At 40.1% G+C, this 16,399-nt stretch overlaps 1 protein-coding gene across 3 annotated transcripts in view; it reads right to left on the bottom strand.

The window, feature by feature from the left end:
• Nucleotides 1–828: 828 nt before the first annotated feature.
• Nucleotides 829–16,399, bottom strand: part of SLC23A2 (solute carrier family 23 member 2) — a 63,450-nt gene continuing 47,879 nt past the window's right edge. For all 3 annotated transcript variants that reach the window (XM_042801318.1, XM_042801316.1, XM_042801317.1), the window contains exons 9-16: nucleotides 15,306–15,426; nucleotides 14,420–14,576; nucleotides 12,126–12,273; nucleotides 11,422–11,527; nucleotides 8,275–8,404; nucleotides 7,997–8,134; nucleotides 6,733–6,828; nucleotides 829–6,166 (exon numbers count right to left, since the gene is read on the bottom strand). In XM_042801318.1, coding sequence (XP_042657252.1) covers nucleotides 5,934–6,166; nucleotides 6,733–6,828; nucleotides 7,997–8,134; nucleotides 8,275–8,404; nucleotides 11,422–11,527; nucleotides 12,126–12,273; nucleotides 14,420–14,576; nucleotides 15,306–15,426 — 1,129 coding nt within the window. In that variant the 3' untranslated portion in view covers nucleotides 829–5,933. The remainder of the gene's footprint in view (nucleotides 6,167–6,732; nucleotides 6,829–7,996; nucleotides 8,135–8,274; nucleotides 8,405–11,421; nucleotides 11,528–12,125; nucleotides 12,274–14,419; nucleotides 14,577–15,305; nucleotides 15,427–16,399) is intronic.

Genomic DNA, 16,399 nt, shown 5'->3' with positions numbered 1-16,399 from the left:
AGCTCAGACACCTTGAAGGCTGACAGGCATCGAAAGGTGCTGTGTGTCCTCAGCCAGACTTTTCCAGGTCCCAATTCACCGGAGGCAACTCCTGCACATCCCTGGTGCTCCAGGCTAACATCAAAAATTTAATAGTTCAGCTCCAGATAAAACAAACAAGTTCATTAATTGGTTGGGGAGCAGGCAAGGTGCTAGGCAGCTTCCTTCTTCTTAAATGCTGGCGATGAGGCAAGGTGACACTTGGCTAATTTACCTTTACACGCTGCAGAGGAGGGACAGGACATCTCCCAAATCCCCTGTGCCCCGCTGTGGGCACGCCGCAGCCCTGGCGAGGGGCCCGGGAGGCTTCGCTTTGGCTACGGATGGCCAAATGCCCAAATCCAGGGCTTTACCCTAAACCAGGTTATTTCTCTGCTGGGAAATCTCGCTGCTCGGTCTCACCCGGACAGAGTAACTCAAAGCCTCTGCTCGGCGTCCTAAGAGGACTTGAAGATTGTTCTTTTTATTTTAGTTAGGAAATGAGTCACCTAAGTTTTGCTGCATGGACATCACCCAGAACACGTAAGTGCTGACCGTGCAAACTGGTTTTACAGGGAGTTTTGCTCCCTGAGGGGCACGGGGTGCTAGGGGGATGGGTCTTGGAGCTGCCACAACCAAAACCAGGGACAGACAGCAAGTAAGAGGTACGGACAGACAGCAGTGCCTCTGCCAAAGAGCTCAAGGAAACTGAATCTGCGACAAAGAGGTGCCTGGTCTTTGGATTCCCAAACCACTGATTCACCTTCGAAGGGGATGTTTAAAAGGAAGTGTAACACCACACTGCCAAGATGCATCTATGCCCGCGTTTATTTATACTGAACAGCTTTAAAAATACAGAATAAAATAGCTTTATCTACTATTATTCACAACATCTGGTCCAAATATTACATTTTTAAATATTTAATTGTTTAATGAAGCAATGTTAGAAAAAAATATGAAATAAAAAAAAACAACCCTCCATAAAAGAATTACACCTCTCAGAACAAAAAAAAAAAAAAAAAATCAAAACCAAAACAAAACAGAAAACCTCTTGCTGTTTAACAAAAAAGTTTTACAGCCAAAGTCAGTCACAAAAAGTCATGGAAAAAAAATATTTATCCCCACTGCCTAAGAACAGTCAATAGTTTGTTACGCCAAAGGTTGTTATAAACAGACAAAGTACAATAATTTGGACTGGCAGCAAGATGATTTACCTGGAAAGATGTAGTAAATGCCAGATAGTACACAAGGCAATTCTAAATATATCTCTCATATCAATATGTACGGATGACAATGCACAGTCACAGTCAAATCAGAACTAGACAGGAATATTTTGGATGGCTCTGAACGCGGATCCCCGATACAAAAAGCAGCCCAGCACTACGCTGTCTCGAGTCACGGGCAGAAGCGAAACCCCGGCGACCTCGTGGCCTCCTCCACCGCTGCAACGACCCAGCGCAGCTCTGCCAGCGTGAGAGCACAGAGGACCTGTCAGCCCATGGCCCCAGCGGCCACTCGCCCCAGGAAATACTAAGAACCATGCACCGAGTGGGACATTTTCTGCAAATATGAGTGACCCACAACTCCCTCCCCCCTTTAAAAAAAAAAAAAAGAAAAAAGAAAAAAAAAAAGTTGCTTTTGGTTTAAGAAGGCCACATAAAAGAAACACCACAGGTTGTGCTGGTCTGTCACATGCATTTTCTACATGGATACACAAATGATGTTAAGCAGAGGTTGTGCGTAAGCATCCAATGGCTCACTCAAACCACTAGAAGCCGGCTATTTTAAACCACGTGTGCCCGGAGTGCTGTTTGTACCACGAACGACGTGGTTTTCAACGCTTTTTTATATTAAGGATGCAATGCTACAAATGACCGGTCGCACTCACTGACGCTCCTTGTGGTATAAATAGTACTGAGGATTTCAGTTTGCAAGCGCCAATTCTGCATCGGGAGTACCAAGATCTCAGTAGGGAGATGAACAATAAAGAAACCCTTTAGTTTTTGGTAGGAACATAAACATGGGAAATAAAGTATACACAACTACTATAGATTCGTCAATGAAGAAATTCTACCATCACATGACATTGTCATGACAATCATACCACTCCCTCTCAGGAAAACTGCGACCATTATCCTGAGTGGAAATGTTATTTTTAATATATGGAAATAAAATACTGCAATATTCATGTACAAACCAAGTTGCCATATTTAAAGTCAGTATTAAAAGGCGTAAAGCAAATTCTGGGTTTAAAGTTTGAACTTTCTGAGAGAGGTACCTGATTAAGTTCCTCTGTCAATGCACTCTAATATGACAACATTAATCAGTCACAGCTGTTAGCTATGAAACATAAATTTCTATAGGTATAATTTGCAAGTATTTGCTTTAGAAAACGTGTTTCAACATGTTAGCAAGAATCCTTAATTTAACCTAAAAAAAAAAGTACAATAGTATCAACTACAAAAGTCCCAAGTTGTTTTGTTTTGCATACACTGATACCATCTTTGATATGACAAAATGATATTTCTACCATGAATATTTGCCCTTCCGTCTTAAAGTTTGGTTGAAACATCTCATTGCCTCTTAACTCATCTCAGGTGTCGTCTTCCCTAAGTGGTTTTGATCAGTTTAGCTGTTTGAAAGGCAGGCAGTAACACAGATAGGAAAAACGGAGTATTGCATTTGCAGTCAGATTTCTATATCCAGCCACCCTTCTGCGTCACAGCCTGGGCGTAGCCAGCAAACACGAAGTGTTTAAAAGCTTTTCAAACCTGCACGTTAATCCTCTGCACCACACGGCGCAGCAGCTCCGGCTGCGTGCCGCGCTCCCCCGGCCAGGGCCCTGAGCCCCACCGCAGCCTCTGAGCCGGGGGAGGAGGATTTACGGCCCGCGATCGCCTGCCATGACCGCACAAAACCAGGGCCAACGCAGAGCTGCTTCCCTCTCAAAGAAAAGCAACGCCTCTTCTTCCCCTGGCAGCTGAGGGACAGCTTCAGGTGCATCGGGAGGGGAAGGGGGAGCTCCTCTTCCCGAGGCGCCTGCGCATCAGCTCCGTGCCCTCTACCTCAAGGTGCTGCAGCCACCCCCTCGCTATACATCACAGGTGCCTCAGCAGATCGCCTTGGCTCACCTTTAACCATTCGTGTTCCTAAGAAGGTGGAGAGAGTTGGTACATATACAAATTTGGTTACAAAAATGACGGCTAACTACATCTACTTATTTTAGTGTTACCAAGATAAGTGGCTAGAAAAGCAAACATGCCGGCCAAACGCCACTGCACTTCTCTCAGCCAGTCAACAGAACCGGTACAGTAGGACCCAAAGTCACAAAAAGCGTTAAATCCAACAGTTAAAACAGAGAAACTGGACTTCACCTATCTGGACAGTCTTTCCTACACTGCAAGAAAGGGGTGGTGTTCTGCTCCGGGGAGAAGAAAAAAATATCCTTGGATTCACTGCCCTGTAATTTGACTGAAGTGTCTTGGCAATTCTCAAGTGAAGGCAATACAGAACACGCACAGCTTTACTTCAGCCAAAGGGGAGAGAAGACATGCTCCTTCTCATCGCCTTGTCTCTTCAGTGCGTACGTGTTTAAGTTATCAAAGAATATTTGGGGGGGGGGGGGGAGAAGTTAGAAAAGGCTCAGGACACAGGTGTCACTGCTGCATCCTGTGCCCAGCAGCATCACCGGACTTGACATTTCAATATTTTTGAGGTGGCACCGTTTTAAATAAGACACTTTTGCCTCCCCTTTCTCAACATTTGTAAGATAACCAACTTTGGCATTTTACATCATTACAACCACGGTACATAGGTGGCTTTTTTTTTTTTTTTCCTTTTTTATATATATATATATATATATATATATATACACACACACACATATATATATACATATATATATATTTAACTCTCCCATGTCTCCCACACATCTTTGGTTGCACATAAAAGTTGGGAAATTTGGAAGCTTCGTGCCACTGATTAGAGGTCTCCGCACTCAAAACTATCTGCAAGTGGATGTAGAAATCTAACAGCTCACTACCTGAAGAGGAAAAATTTAAAAATTATAAAAATGACTTTGTTTCACAGGCAAACTAACCTTGTCTACTACACAATAACTCTTCCGACCAGCTTTCGAGATAGTCCAATTGACACCAAGACTGCAAACTACTGAAGGTTCCCTGAAGCAGGAACAAACACATGCTTCGTTATGGAAAAAGCGGTATAAAATAGTTTCTGGAAACAGCCATGGCATGCTGAGAACGATATCAACAGAATCATTCCGACTCTACACTATTGAGTACTGATCCGTTAAGCTCCTTCCTTGCCCTCCCCACCCCAACCCTTCCATGCTTCAATAACCAATAACAAATTCACCTGGAAGTAGACTCAGAGAAAACAGAGTTCCTGTGCTCCTGTCCAGTAGTCAAACTTCGATAAATATATTAGTGAATTACAGGATCTACTGTTATGCTTTTTCCAGGAATACAAAACGCAAGCACCGTAGAGCATACTGGCCTTGAAATTACATTACACTACATTTCCCTGATGATCTCCACAGCTTAAAAATGCTTTTGGGGCCACACTGAAGTCTAAAACTAACTTGCAATAGTAAGAACATTAAACATGAATAAAACTTTTAATTATGAATGCATGATGAGCATGAACACCCACATAACATCAGAGCTGAGACTATTCCAGGAAAAAAAAAAAATCTGAATGGTGCCCTGATTGGACCCAATACCCGTTAAACCATCCAGTGGATGAGGACATCAAATGTAGTGTCTCTGCCGTTCAAGACCCCCTCCTGCTGCAGTAACGAGAAGCCCCACCAAGAGAGCAGAAAAAGAGGCAATGCAGCACGAGCTGCTCATGGGCACCATAGGCTCTTGATATCCTATCAAGAAAATTCTGCACTGATCCAAACCAGTGAATGCCGGCAGCGCTGTGACCGCACAGCTTCCCCTGCAGGGAAAGAAATCTGCATGCATACAGCTGCTAACTGCTTAGAACTGCTCAACAAATTCTCATTTTTGTCCAGGAAACGTCTTGCTGGGTACAGGCACTGCACTGTAAAAAACTGTTATCAGGTCCTACCTGGAAGTCAGAAGTTTCCCATCTCTGTGAAACACAAGCTACACGTGTCCCTTTAAAGAAAACCTGCACCTGGATACCATAATTAGGTGGTTAAATGGCAGGCAGAAAAACCACACGTTTAAAAATGCAAACTGATATGAAATGAGTGGTTCCTTCTACAGCACTCAACTATCAAAAGTCGGTCATAGTTTTCGTCGGCAAAGTTACTACAGAAACTTTCTGTCTTAACACTAGGCATCTCACTGAACTATCGGTAATTCAAAAAAATACTCCCATGATTTGCCAGTATCAACTGAGCCTGGTTTCCAGGGGGCTGAAAATATGGAATGTGCAAATCAGTAAGTAGAAGACAGTATATAAGGGATTTGACATGACTAGAAGAACATTTTTTTCCGCCCCTCTTCACATAATTCAGTTTTCTGGTGTAACTAACATCGCCAGCAATGAATGCGCCAAAAACGCCAGCATCAATGACTTAAATAAAATCACCCTAAATGTAACATTTTTCAATAGCACCTACATACTTCCGGCACCTAAGCCCCATTTCAAATAAACAGACTTAGGTATGCAGGTATCTATAGCTTTTGAAAAATCAAACAGAGGAGCATTTGCAAATTTGACCCAGAGACACTAGATCTGGCTACCACCACCCACAACAGGAAAGCTTTTTTTTTTTTTTTTTTTTTTTAAATCCGTCTCAGCTCTGGTTCCAGAATTTAAATGCAGATATACAAAACATATATTTTAATGCTTCTTAATCAGCAAGAAACTGCAAATACATCTTTTACTACAACTAGATAATATAATTTCAACTAAGGCTATACTGTAGCTTCTGAGTCTTCATCTGAACTCCTGCAGTTACTGCTTTTCCTGAAGCCTTTCCACGTGTAACCCAGGAAGGTAGGGCTGATGGGCAGGAAGCTGAAACACCTGTATTTTTTAATGAAGTTCATGCCAAAAGGCAAATCATATGTTTCCATGCCATCCAGTGACTTGCTTCCTTTACCAACCCCCTTCTTCCATTTTCGTATTCCCCTTTCTTCAGGGCTTCCTAGAAATCAAAATAAAAGAAAAAAGGGAAAACAAATATATATACATGAGTATCCTTCTGTGAACACACACACATATATAGTAGAGCTTACAAGAAGAAAGAAAACCCCAAGTCTCAGACACCACGTTCAGCAAAGCACTAGAAAGATCTTCTAGTCTCCTCAAAGAGGCAGGCAGAGGGGAAAAAATGTTTTTGGAAATGGCTATTATCTGGTTTAATTTGCAACTGGAAGCCAGGGCAAATTTCTCCTCTCAAATTAATGGAAGGATGTTTGGATCTTACAAATACTTTTAACTCTGTCATCTGAAGAAGACTATTCTGGTTTGATTTTTATCAGCTATTTTATATGTTTATAGGATGGCGACCTTAACCTGCAAAAGATTCAATGCATTCTCAAGGAAACTGAGGCACACAAGTGTTAAGCAGTCTGCTCTAGGCGTTAAAGAAGTCAACAACAAAAGCAGCAATCTCTTCCTCATCTCCTGCCTCCATGAAACACTGTGCTATCTTCATTCAGAAAGGCAGTTGTTGTTATTTCAGATAAAATGACAAGTTCAAATGCTGACCTGGAATGGTATTATCCAAAATGAATGCAACGCAGCCACCGACAAACATGGCTGTAGTGAGAAGAACATTTAATACTTGATCAATGCCTGCTATTCCTAGAAGAACAGGAAAAAAAATATTTAGAATTTGAATTTTTATCATACATATACACATCCTACTGATTTACAGGCAGATCAACCAGGAAAACTTGCTACTGAGTTTACTGAGGAATTTGCTCAAATAGGACTCTTAAAACCATGTGAGAATAGATGCAGAAGAACCTTCACCTGATGGACTCCACCATGGGGAGCCCTTCTTTCCCAAAATGTAACTCCATGAACTTTCAGTTACTTATAAGAATGTAATGAAATGTCATTTTAGTTTCTACTGCAGATACAACTGCTGAATTTAAACTAAATAGAAAACTACAAAATGGAAAAGGAGAAATGTTCACAATGTAAAGTCATGGGGACTGAAATAATTTCTTTTATAAACCTTTACTTTTTAAAAGGGCAAGACTTTACAGCACCAATTCACTGAAGATCACTGTATCAATAGATCATCACCTAACTCTTCTTGGATGATCTACTTTTCTGAACAACTTAAAGTAGGTTAGATACGCTCTTAAATCTAGTTCTGAAGTGATAGCAATAAAGTTAGTTAATATATCCTTTAAAGAAAAAAACAAAACAAAACATAAAACCAAAATGAAACAAGTATTCCTGTAAAGAGTCCTCCTTTGATGACATACGCTGTCATGACCACTACTGAGAAGGTAGCATTAAAATAGAAAGCCTTGTCCATGAATTCATCAAAACTATAATTTGGCTAACGGGCTGAAACAGAGTTCATTAAAATTCAGATTCAGAACACACGCTCGCAGTCACAAAAAATTTCAAAACCCCCAACAAATCGCTAGCTTTCAAGCTCTACCTTGGTATTTCACCTTCTTCTTTTAACATCACTTACAACTCTATTCACCTTTTTAGTCCAACTGATTCACCTTCCAGTCCAACTGGCAATCGCCTCCTTCCATTGCTCTACAACTGTACCCAGAGAAACCCGGACAACTTCAGACGTACCCCACTGAAATATCTGATTCAGGTCTCAACGTCCCAATTAATTCTCCTCTGAACACAACTGCCTTCTTATCTATAGCTTTTATTGTCTCCATAACACTTTTTTTTCTCTTATTGACCCTTTACATTACTTTGTACTTGTACGTACTTTGCATATGAGTACAAGGTAAAAGTATGCCTCCTGTAAATGAGCAGAAACACATACCTGTGACCAGTGGATTTTGTTTGAGATAGCTTGGAAGGACAAGCCCAAAGAAAATGGAAAATCCAAGTACAAACAGGTTACGAGAAGAATTTAAATCTATGAACTGGAGGTTAGACAGACCCACGGCTGTAATCATCCCTAAAAGCAAATAAAACAAGTCTTAGCTTTTATATAGTCCTTTTCTTCAAAAAAGAGAGCAACACACATATAAACATGGAACCAGAATAGAAAGGTAGAGCCACACAGTACACAAAGAGAAGCAAAAAAACATACGTTACCGAAGAGAGTGCAGAAGAGGGCACCAAGCACGGGGTCAGGCAGCGAGGCAAAGAGAGCACTGAACTTGCCAACCATCCCAAGCAAGAGCATGAAGGCTGCTCCGTACTGAATAACCCTGCGGCTTCCAACCTGCAGGAGAACAAAAAGGAAAGGACACTGGGAAAAGTCCATACTTAGTCCCACTTCACGCCTTGCATTTCATTTTATTTCTTTTCTCTTTCGTATGTAAGACTTCTTTTCAAGCTTCCATGTGTATTTTTTGGTGGTGTTAAAACACAGGCTGCAAAGCCTTTATAAATGTCTTGGAGAGCTCAGCTGTAACATGGCTGCACTCCAAAATTCTAACGTAACTTTGTTCGATTTTGTTTTTGTTAACATTGTCATCTTTAAAACCACCTGTAACTGCTATAGCCACAATAATTGTGAAATGTGGTGCAGTCCCATCTACGGTAAAGAAAACAAATAGACCATAATTAGGAGAGATGGCAAATGGATCAATTGTACTGCAAATGGGGGGGAAAAAACCAAACCATGTGTTGCTGCCCTTTTATACAAGAACATATGTATTAGTTACCTACCACACAGTTCACCTGAAGGAGATGCAGGCTTTCTAGACAGAGACTATCAATTGATTTTCTATCATCCCTCTGAGATCTGAACTGAACTCACTTCATATGCAAATAATGGCTGTGCTAACAGGGTGAAACCAAGTGTCTGCACTTCCTTCACATTATTATTTCAAGCATTCAAACTTCGGGCAGTATTCTGCTGGCATTCTGTTGCAGTGGGAGTTGATAAACCTGAATGGTTGATATTTTAGTAGTGTTGCACTTGCATAAGAAGTGTACCAGGGCCAAAAAAAAGCCCCGTTACGCTGGTAAGGTGGTTTCTAGCAAAGCCCTTTGTAGGTCTCCTGTTACAGAGAATCAAGCTTCAAAGAGAAGTAGATATTAACTTGTTAATCATGTGTGACTGAGCTGAATGAAATGAGAAAAAAAAAGATACAGTAGGCATGTTTAGTGTCAAAGTACTTCTTCCCCCCATATTCTTCACTGCTTAACTGTCAGGTGATGTGTTCACCTACAAACAGAAGCTATACCAGTAAATTAGGGTGTTCACTAGAATAACAACAGACCTTAGCTGGCACCTTTCTCTGCTTTTTATAAAGATATTGATTTCCTTAGGACAACCAATATCTTTCTCTAAAATTATCTTCCCGCATGAAATAGGCAGATTCTATAAAAAAATCTGCACAACAGCAACATTTCTTTATGCAAATGCTCAATCACTACAGGGCAAACAAATGAAGCTCCTTTTGAGAGCTACTGAAAGCATCCTGGCCAGCACTTAGCTCAAACTACATATTTATCCCCAAGCACTCGTACACATGCTTTACATGATTATTCTGGAGTGCATGATATGGTACCTAGTACCCTGGAGTGAATGGAGTATCCATTTCATCATGAGCATTATGACATAAGCTGCCTATACTTTTGCCCCAGCTAATCAAATTTAATTGATTTTCCTCTCATCAAATAAAACTTACAGACTAGCTCAAAGACTTTGCACTATTTACATCCAGTTGAAACCTCAAATTTGAATTTTAAGCATAATCATATACTGATTTCAAGGGAGGTAAATGCCTTGTCAAATGTTGGACTGGTATAACAGGATCACCAGGACTATGTAGTCTTTACTGAGGAGTACTAAAGATTTCCCCTCCCAAATAAATAGCAGAGTAACTACATGCCAAAAATCTATTTTGATATAAATTGAAGTTGAAAAACTATTCAGTTTTAGGAATAAGTGTGCAGACAGGGAGACAAGACCAAACACTGGAGCACAGCCATCCAGCTGTGCCATTCTGGATAAGGCATATTCACTCTTCCACCACGAGCTCTGAACAGACCTAACCGTAGTTAACTCTGTTCTCTGTAACAGCTGTCAGTTTAACATTCATTTTTCGCCACTCCAAAGCAAAATGTACACTTATTTCTGTGGAGTATTATTAAAAGTGCTGTTAATTCACATCAACTTCTATGAAGTAACAACAGAATGGGAGCAGAACACAATAAACCTCTTTAAGGATTTTTCTAACCAAAATTTCTTTTAGGAAATTTCCATCAGCAACTGAATGGAAGACTTACACAGACAGCAGATGGTGCTATTAGTATTTATATTCCACCCTAAAACCAAACAGAATCATCCTTTGTGCAGAAAAAAAAAAATGGCTGAAGATAAATTCATAATCCACATATTGGATTAAGTCAGAAGGATGAGTTATTTTAAGTGGAGAGCATAGATTTTCTATCTTGTATGCATGAAGTAGATTTATAGCTTTTACGTATTTACAACATAAATTACTCTCACCAATTCTGTTGGTATTTCTCAACAAGGTTAAATTAACAATATCAAGCAAATCTATCTGCAGTCCAAGGTCTCCCAGTTCAGCAAGGCATTCAAGCACACATCCAGTTCAGCACGTGAACACAGGAATCGCTCAAGTGCTTATGTATTTTGCTGAGTAACACCCCAAAAAATACGTAATCCCCTAAATCTGCTCAGTGCCTTAAAAACCTGACAGAAACAAATATTTAGGGTACCTTTAATTTCAAAGTTACCTTGACTGCAGCTCCTGTTCTAGCTGTGTCAGTGTAACGTCCTAGTACAGACGTAGATAAGACCCAAGGACCTCAAGTTGCATTTCATTGTGTGTTAAAGTGGGACATTTAAAATAGTCAGTTCTCTAGCAATGCTTTCAGAGCCAGGACATCCAAAAGAGTATTGATTTCTGTGTAGTTTACAGTGTTTACGCCTCAACTTAAAACACTCTAGAGCTCTGGAACACCTTTCTGGTTTTCAAAGGCATAGCTTATTTAGCATCATCTGCTTTACGCAGGTTTTCTAACTGCCAAATAAAAATAAGATTTTTGAGGCCCTTATCTAGATTGTATTTCTGTTAAACAGTGGCTGGTACAGACAAGCTAGGTAAATTCAGAATGCCATGTAAAGTTTGTCTGCATGAAGTACTAAGTAGTATGTTTTTTTTTTGAAGTGGATCATGCTGTGAAACTTGAAAATGGCATAAGCTCTACACCAGGAGATAAAATACTTAAGTCACAGAGTAATCAAGGTAAAGCACATACCTTTGTGATGCCCAAGACACCAATGTTAGGGCTGGAAGAAGTGGATCCATTCCCTGTCCCAAATACTCCATCCAGAACACAGGAAAGACCCTCAATAAAAATCCCTCTGTAAATCACAAACAGAAAAAAAAAAAAAGAGCCAAACTTGTATTAGCATAGACTTGCTTCAGATGGTGCTTTATAATGGCATGTTATGTGGGGGGCTGTCAAGGCATCCGTCCCACATGAATTATTGTAATTCGTATCTCAAGCTCCAACACACCTGGAAAACCAACTTGAGTTCTCTTTTCTATGCCTTAGATACCCATGTTCTTAAATCGAGGAAATTGCAAAATAATTCAAGTCAAACTTAGAGCCGCTCTTTTATTTCTAAAACTGCATGTCAGGTGATTTTGACAAGCTATCCCAATTACAGAACTCATTTAGAGTCCTGTCCCTATGGAAACTCTATTATTAACTTCCACAGACTCCAGCATGAATAGGACTAGGTTTCCAATGCCACATTTGCAACAAAATAATTCAACATGACAGTTGCATCTTGTATTTCAGATCCTTGGCCCTTGTGTTTGACCAAATTGTAACATTTAATCTCAGAGCACATTCCTGTCTTATCCCGAGGAAAAAAAAAAAAAAAACAAGTGAAAAAAAAAAAAAGAAAAAAAAGTAGCTTAAGGCACTGGAAAGTATTTTTTTTTTTGACATACCTGTTTATTGCATGAATAGGTGGAGGAGGCGCACAAGACAACCTGGCACAGGCATAGTAATCTCCTATTGATTCAATAATGCTAGCAACAACTGCGCTAAGCATTCCTATTACTCCAGCGGCTGAAATTGTTGGCAGTCCCCACTGAACTGTGAAGAAAAGAAAACTGAATTCTCTTGTGCCACAGAAAACAATTTAGATATCAAAACAAACAGCAATTTCACAGAATCATAGAATCATTTAGGTTGGAAAAGACCTTTAAGATCACCGAGTCCAACTGCTAACCCAGCACTGCCAAGCCCACCACTAAACCATGTCCTCTAGTGCCACATCTACACGTCTTTTAAATATGTTGAGGGATGGTGACTCAACCACTTCCCTGGGCAGCCTGTTCCAGTGCTTGACAACCCTTTCGGTGAAGAAACTGTTCCTAATATCCAATCTAAACCTCCTCTGGCACAACTGGAGGCCATTTCCTCTTGTCCTATCGCTTGTTACTTGGGAGAAGAGACCAACCCCCACCTCGCTACAACCTCATTTTGGGTAGTTGGAGAGAGTGATAAAGTCTCCCCTCAGTCCCCTTTTCTCCAGGCTAAACACCCCCCGTTCCCTCAGCAGCTCCTCACAGGACTTGTTCTCCAGACCCTTCACCAGCTTTGTTGCTCTTCTCAGGACATGCTCCAGCACCTCAATGTCTTTCTTGTAGTAGGGGGCCCAAAACTGAGCCCAGTGTCCAAGGTGCAGCCTCACCAGTGCCGAGTACAGGGGGACCATCACTGCCCTAGTCCTGCTGGCCACACTGTTTATTCATCTTTAATGGAAACAACAAACTCCCTTCACAGTAACACAGCCTGGCAAGTTCCAGTAGATGAAAGGAGCAAAGGAAAAAAACTCCTAACCAACTGCTTTGATCATGCTTGGAAAAAGCCCAAAACCCCCTAAACCTCACCAAAAAAATTCCTCCTGTTCAGAAGGAAGGAATTTGAACTACTGCTTGTGAAAAAACAATTCTGATCAGTGAGGCGAATGCCACTTAATTATTATTGCTCTAAAAACTCAGACTTTGGTTATAAGTTTAGTCTACCGAAGAGAATGCCAACAACCAGCTATGATCACTGCACAAACACCTTCTAATTCAAAATTTTTGTACAAGAGAAAATAAGATTAATTTAAGCCTGTAGAAAAGCTTGGCAGGTTTTCCACAGCAATTGCCTTGATGCTTTTATCTCTTCAACATAGATGAGCCTCTAGCAACAAAAGGAACTTTAAGTCACACAAATGTGAGTGAACAAGGCTTCTTAAATAGGAAAGGTCTAATCACAGTGAAGAAGTTTTCCTCCTCTTCTTTCCCAAAAGCTTCTATTATACATCTTGCGAGTACTGCTTTAGAAGTGGTTTCTTTTAAGAACTAATCAGAACCACAGCATATGGAAAACCACAACGAAGCTGCCTCATTACAGTGTAGTGGAGTTCCTAACAATCTTTATTACTCTATTCTAGTAAAATATTATTCTATTATTACCCCACTAATTTCTGAGCAGTACAAGGGTGAACCAGTTGGGCAACTATCTCATAGCGTAAGAAACAACCTTTAACAGCTTTGAACCTAAAGATGACCAGCAAAAGAATACAAACATCTGAGACATCGAGTAAAGTGTTTCGTGTTCTCTTGTAAATACTTTTTTATCATTTGAAAAGCACTGACTGACATTCTCTGACTTGCCCATCAGCCTGATTCCAATGCCGCTTCTGCAAGTCAGGACATTTTTGTGTAGTAATGTTAGGTCAAGACCAAGTGTGTTTGGGGCAGGGAAGAGCATCAGGCTGGAAAACACTCTACACACTACTGACTCTTTAGACAACAAAAATCACTGACTTCAGTAGCTCTACAGGAGTTGTAATAACTCATCCTGATTATTGTATAACGTTAACAGCAGCTGACCACAGTTATCAACAAGTACGGCTAAATCGACCATTCCCCAAAACTTCATGTTTTATATACAGTCCCACCACCTTATTTGAAGCCAGGAGTTACCTAGATAAACCCAGCAAGTGCCTTCAACAAACTAAAGTTTCAGAGACATGGTCTTTTCTTGGGTGAGACATTAAGGCATCAAATTAAAGAGGAAAACAAAGAAAACATCATCGCCACCTATAACGTCTTTAGGTCAGTGCATGTTGAAATACATCAGAATATAGTACTGAGAGAAAAATAGCAACGCTTCTAAAAACAACAGAAATTATACTCACAGGCATAGTATTAGACAAACAGCTCTTAAAACCAGACATACTTACAAGGATAAGGAACCTTGAACCACGGAGCTACCAACAGCACTCCTCGTCGGGCGTCTGTGCGAGCATAGAAGCCGTACTTCGAACTGTCAGGGGGAAAGACGTCTGTCACAGTGAAGATAAAGCAAAGCAACCATGACACCAAAATCGCTAAAATAATCTGTAAAAGAGAAGGAAAAAAGCTGTTTAAAATAAAATATCATTGGCAATATTAATGAACTGCAAACAGTTCCTGCACAGAATATCTATTACACACGTACCCAAGCATGATCTTAAGTGAAATTTTAAAGTCTAAACAAGCAGTAAATCCTGTAACAGATCTGTTAGGTGCTTCCCCCCGGCCCCTAACGAAGGTGCTGTTACAAAAGCTGTAGAATTAGAGCAAGCCTCTTCTCTCCCTTAACAAATGGGAAAGTCTCCAAATGGGCACTTAAACAAACTTAGTGAATTAGTCTCAACTTTACCAGAGACACAAAAAGAAGCCTTTCACACGGAGGAATGGAGTATTGCTTTCATAAAACTAGAAGATAACAATCTCGCCATCCCTTTTTGGAAGGCTCAGTTTAGGCTTTCACTGCATGCATAATCACACCTTCTTCTCTACCCCCTTCCCTCTCCTCCATGATCTTCATCATCACTCCAATGACTCTTCATCAGAGACAAACACCAGAATGAGATCTGGCAAGAGTACAATATCAACTATTTCCTGAGGTGAATGAGTCAGTTTATTTTCCCGTAAGTCCATTTAAGCTTTTATCTCACCTTTGTGATATACTGTATTAGTAAGAAAAATGAAAACCAAGAAAAAAACCCCAAGACACAAATTAGGTTTTTTTTTGTTTTGTTTTGGTTTTTTTTTGGCAACTGAAGAATGAGTTCAACTACTTACAGGGAACATCTTGAAAAGCTGCAGCCTGTATGCTGTCCATCCTTTCTTGGATTTGTAAATGGGTAAGGGAAATTTGACATTTCTGGCATACTGAGAAAACAACAATACTAGGAAAATGGTCCTGAGAAAAGAGGAGGAGGGTGGGACAAGAGAGATATGTCATTAGCACCAATATGTTAAAAATCCTTCTTAACACAAACCTGTTCAAGCTCTTCAAACATAAAATATAAATGTACATTTTAAATTTAGCACAAGACAAGGCCTCATAAGAGAATATATTTTAACTAAACTATTATTCCACCAAAGCTAAACCAACATAATTTGTATTCTAAAGTGCTGCAAAAATAGCCAGCAGCAACCAGGTAAATGAAACCAGAAAAACGAATCAGACTAAAAAAAGATCTTCAGAACTAAGCAGCCATTAGCAAAGAGCTACGCTGTGCTGCTTGCTTCTTTTTGACTCAAACTCTGTGTGTCCAAATCTGCTCTGCATATGAAGCACAAAGGTTGCTGCTAACAAATGGGAAGAAACAGGAAAACTGGAGGCCAGTATACAATCATTTTTATATTTCCAAATTTGCATAAAACTCCAGAGCACTTGAAAAATTTGTGTCAAGGGCAATTCTTTCTTCAATTCTTAAGAATCCCAGCTTTTTTTTTTTTTGTATGTGCATCTTTCACTAAACAGCTGTATCAAGCAGAACAGAGCCCCAAAAAAGAAGATTCCATTCAACTGCAATTCACCAGTAACCCAGTTTATTAGTTTTCAGATGCCTCAAGGATTATGTATTTTCCCCCTCATCAAAACTGCTAAATTCCTCTAGACATTAAAAATTAATTCAACTCTACAGCTAAAATAAGTATCCACTGCACTGAAGAATAAAAAGCCAGGGCAGGCTGTTCAATTCTGAAATAGCCAAAACCAGTTTTGCTCTATAAAGGCTACACAAAGAGTCAAACTGTCTGAAGAAGCAAAGCTTTTCTGAAATTTGAGATTATGTTTTTATCAGCTGACTTAAAAAAAAAAAGGCAGATTTTAAGCCTCCCTCCCTTTTCTGTCCAAGATCAGTTTCAGTCTGTAAGAAACAAAACAG

The sequence above is a fragment of the Tyto alba genome, unplaced genomic scaffold (genome assembly GCF_018691265.1).
Source record: "Tyto alba isolate M040663 unplaced genomic scaffold, T.alba_DEE_v4.0 Super-Scaffold_34, whole genome shotgun sequence".
Classification (NCBI taxonomy): Eukaryota; Metazoa; Chordata; class Aves; order Strigiformes; family Tytonidae; genus Tyto; species Tyto alba.
Note: the sequence above shows the minus strand (reverse complement) of the source record. Positions and strands in the feature narration are given on the sequence as shown.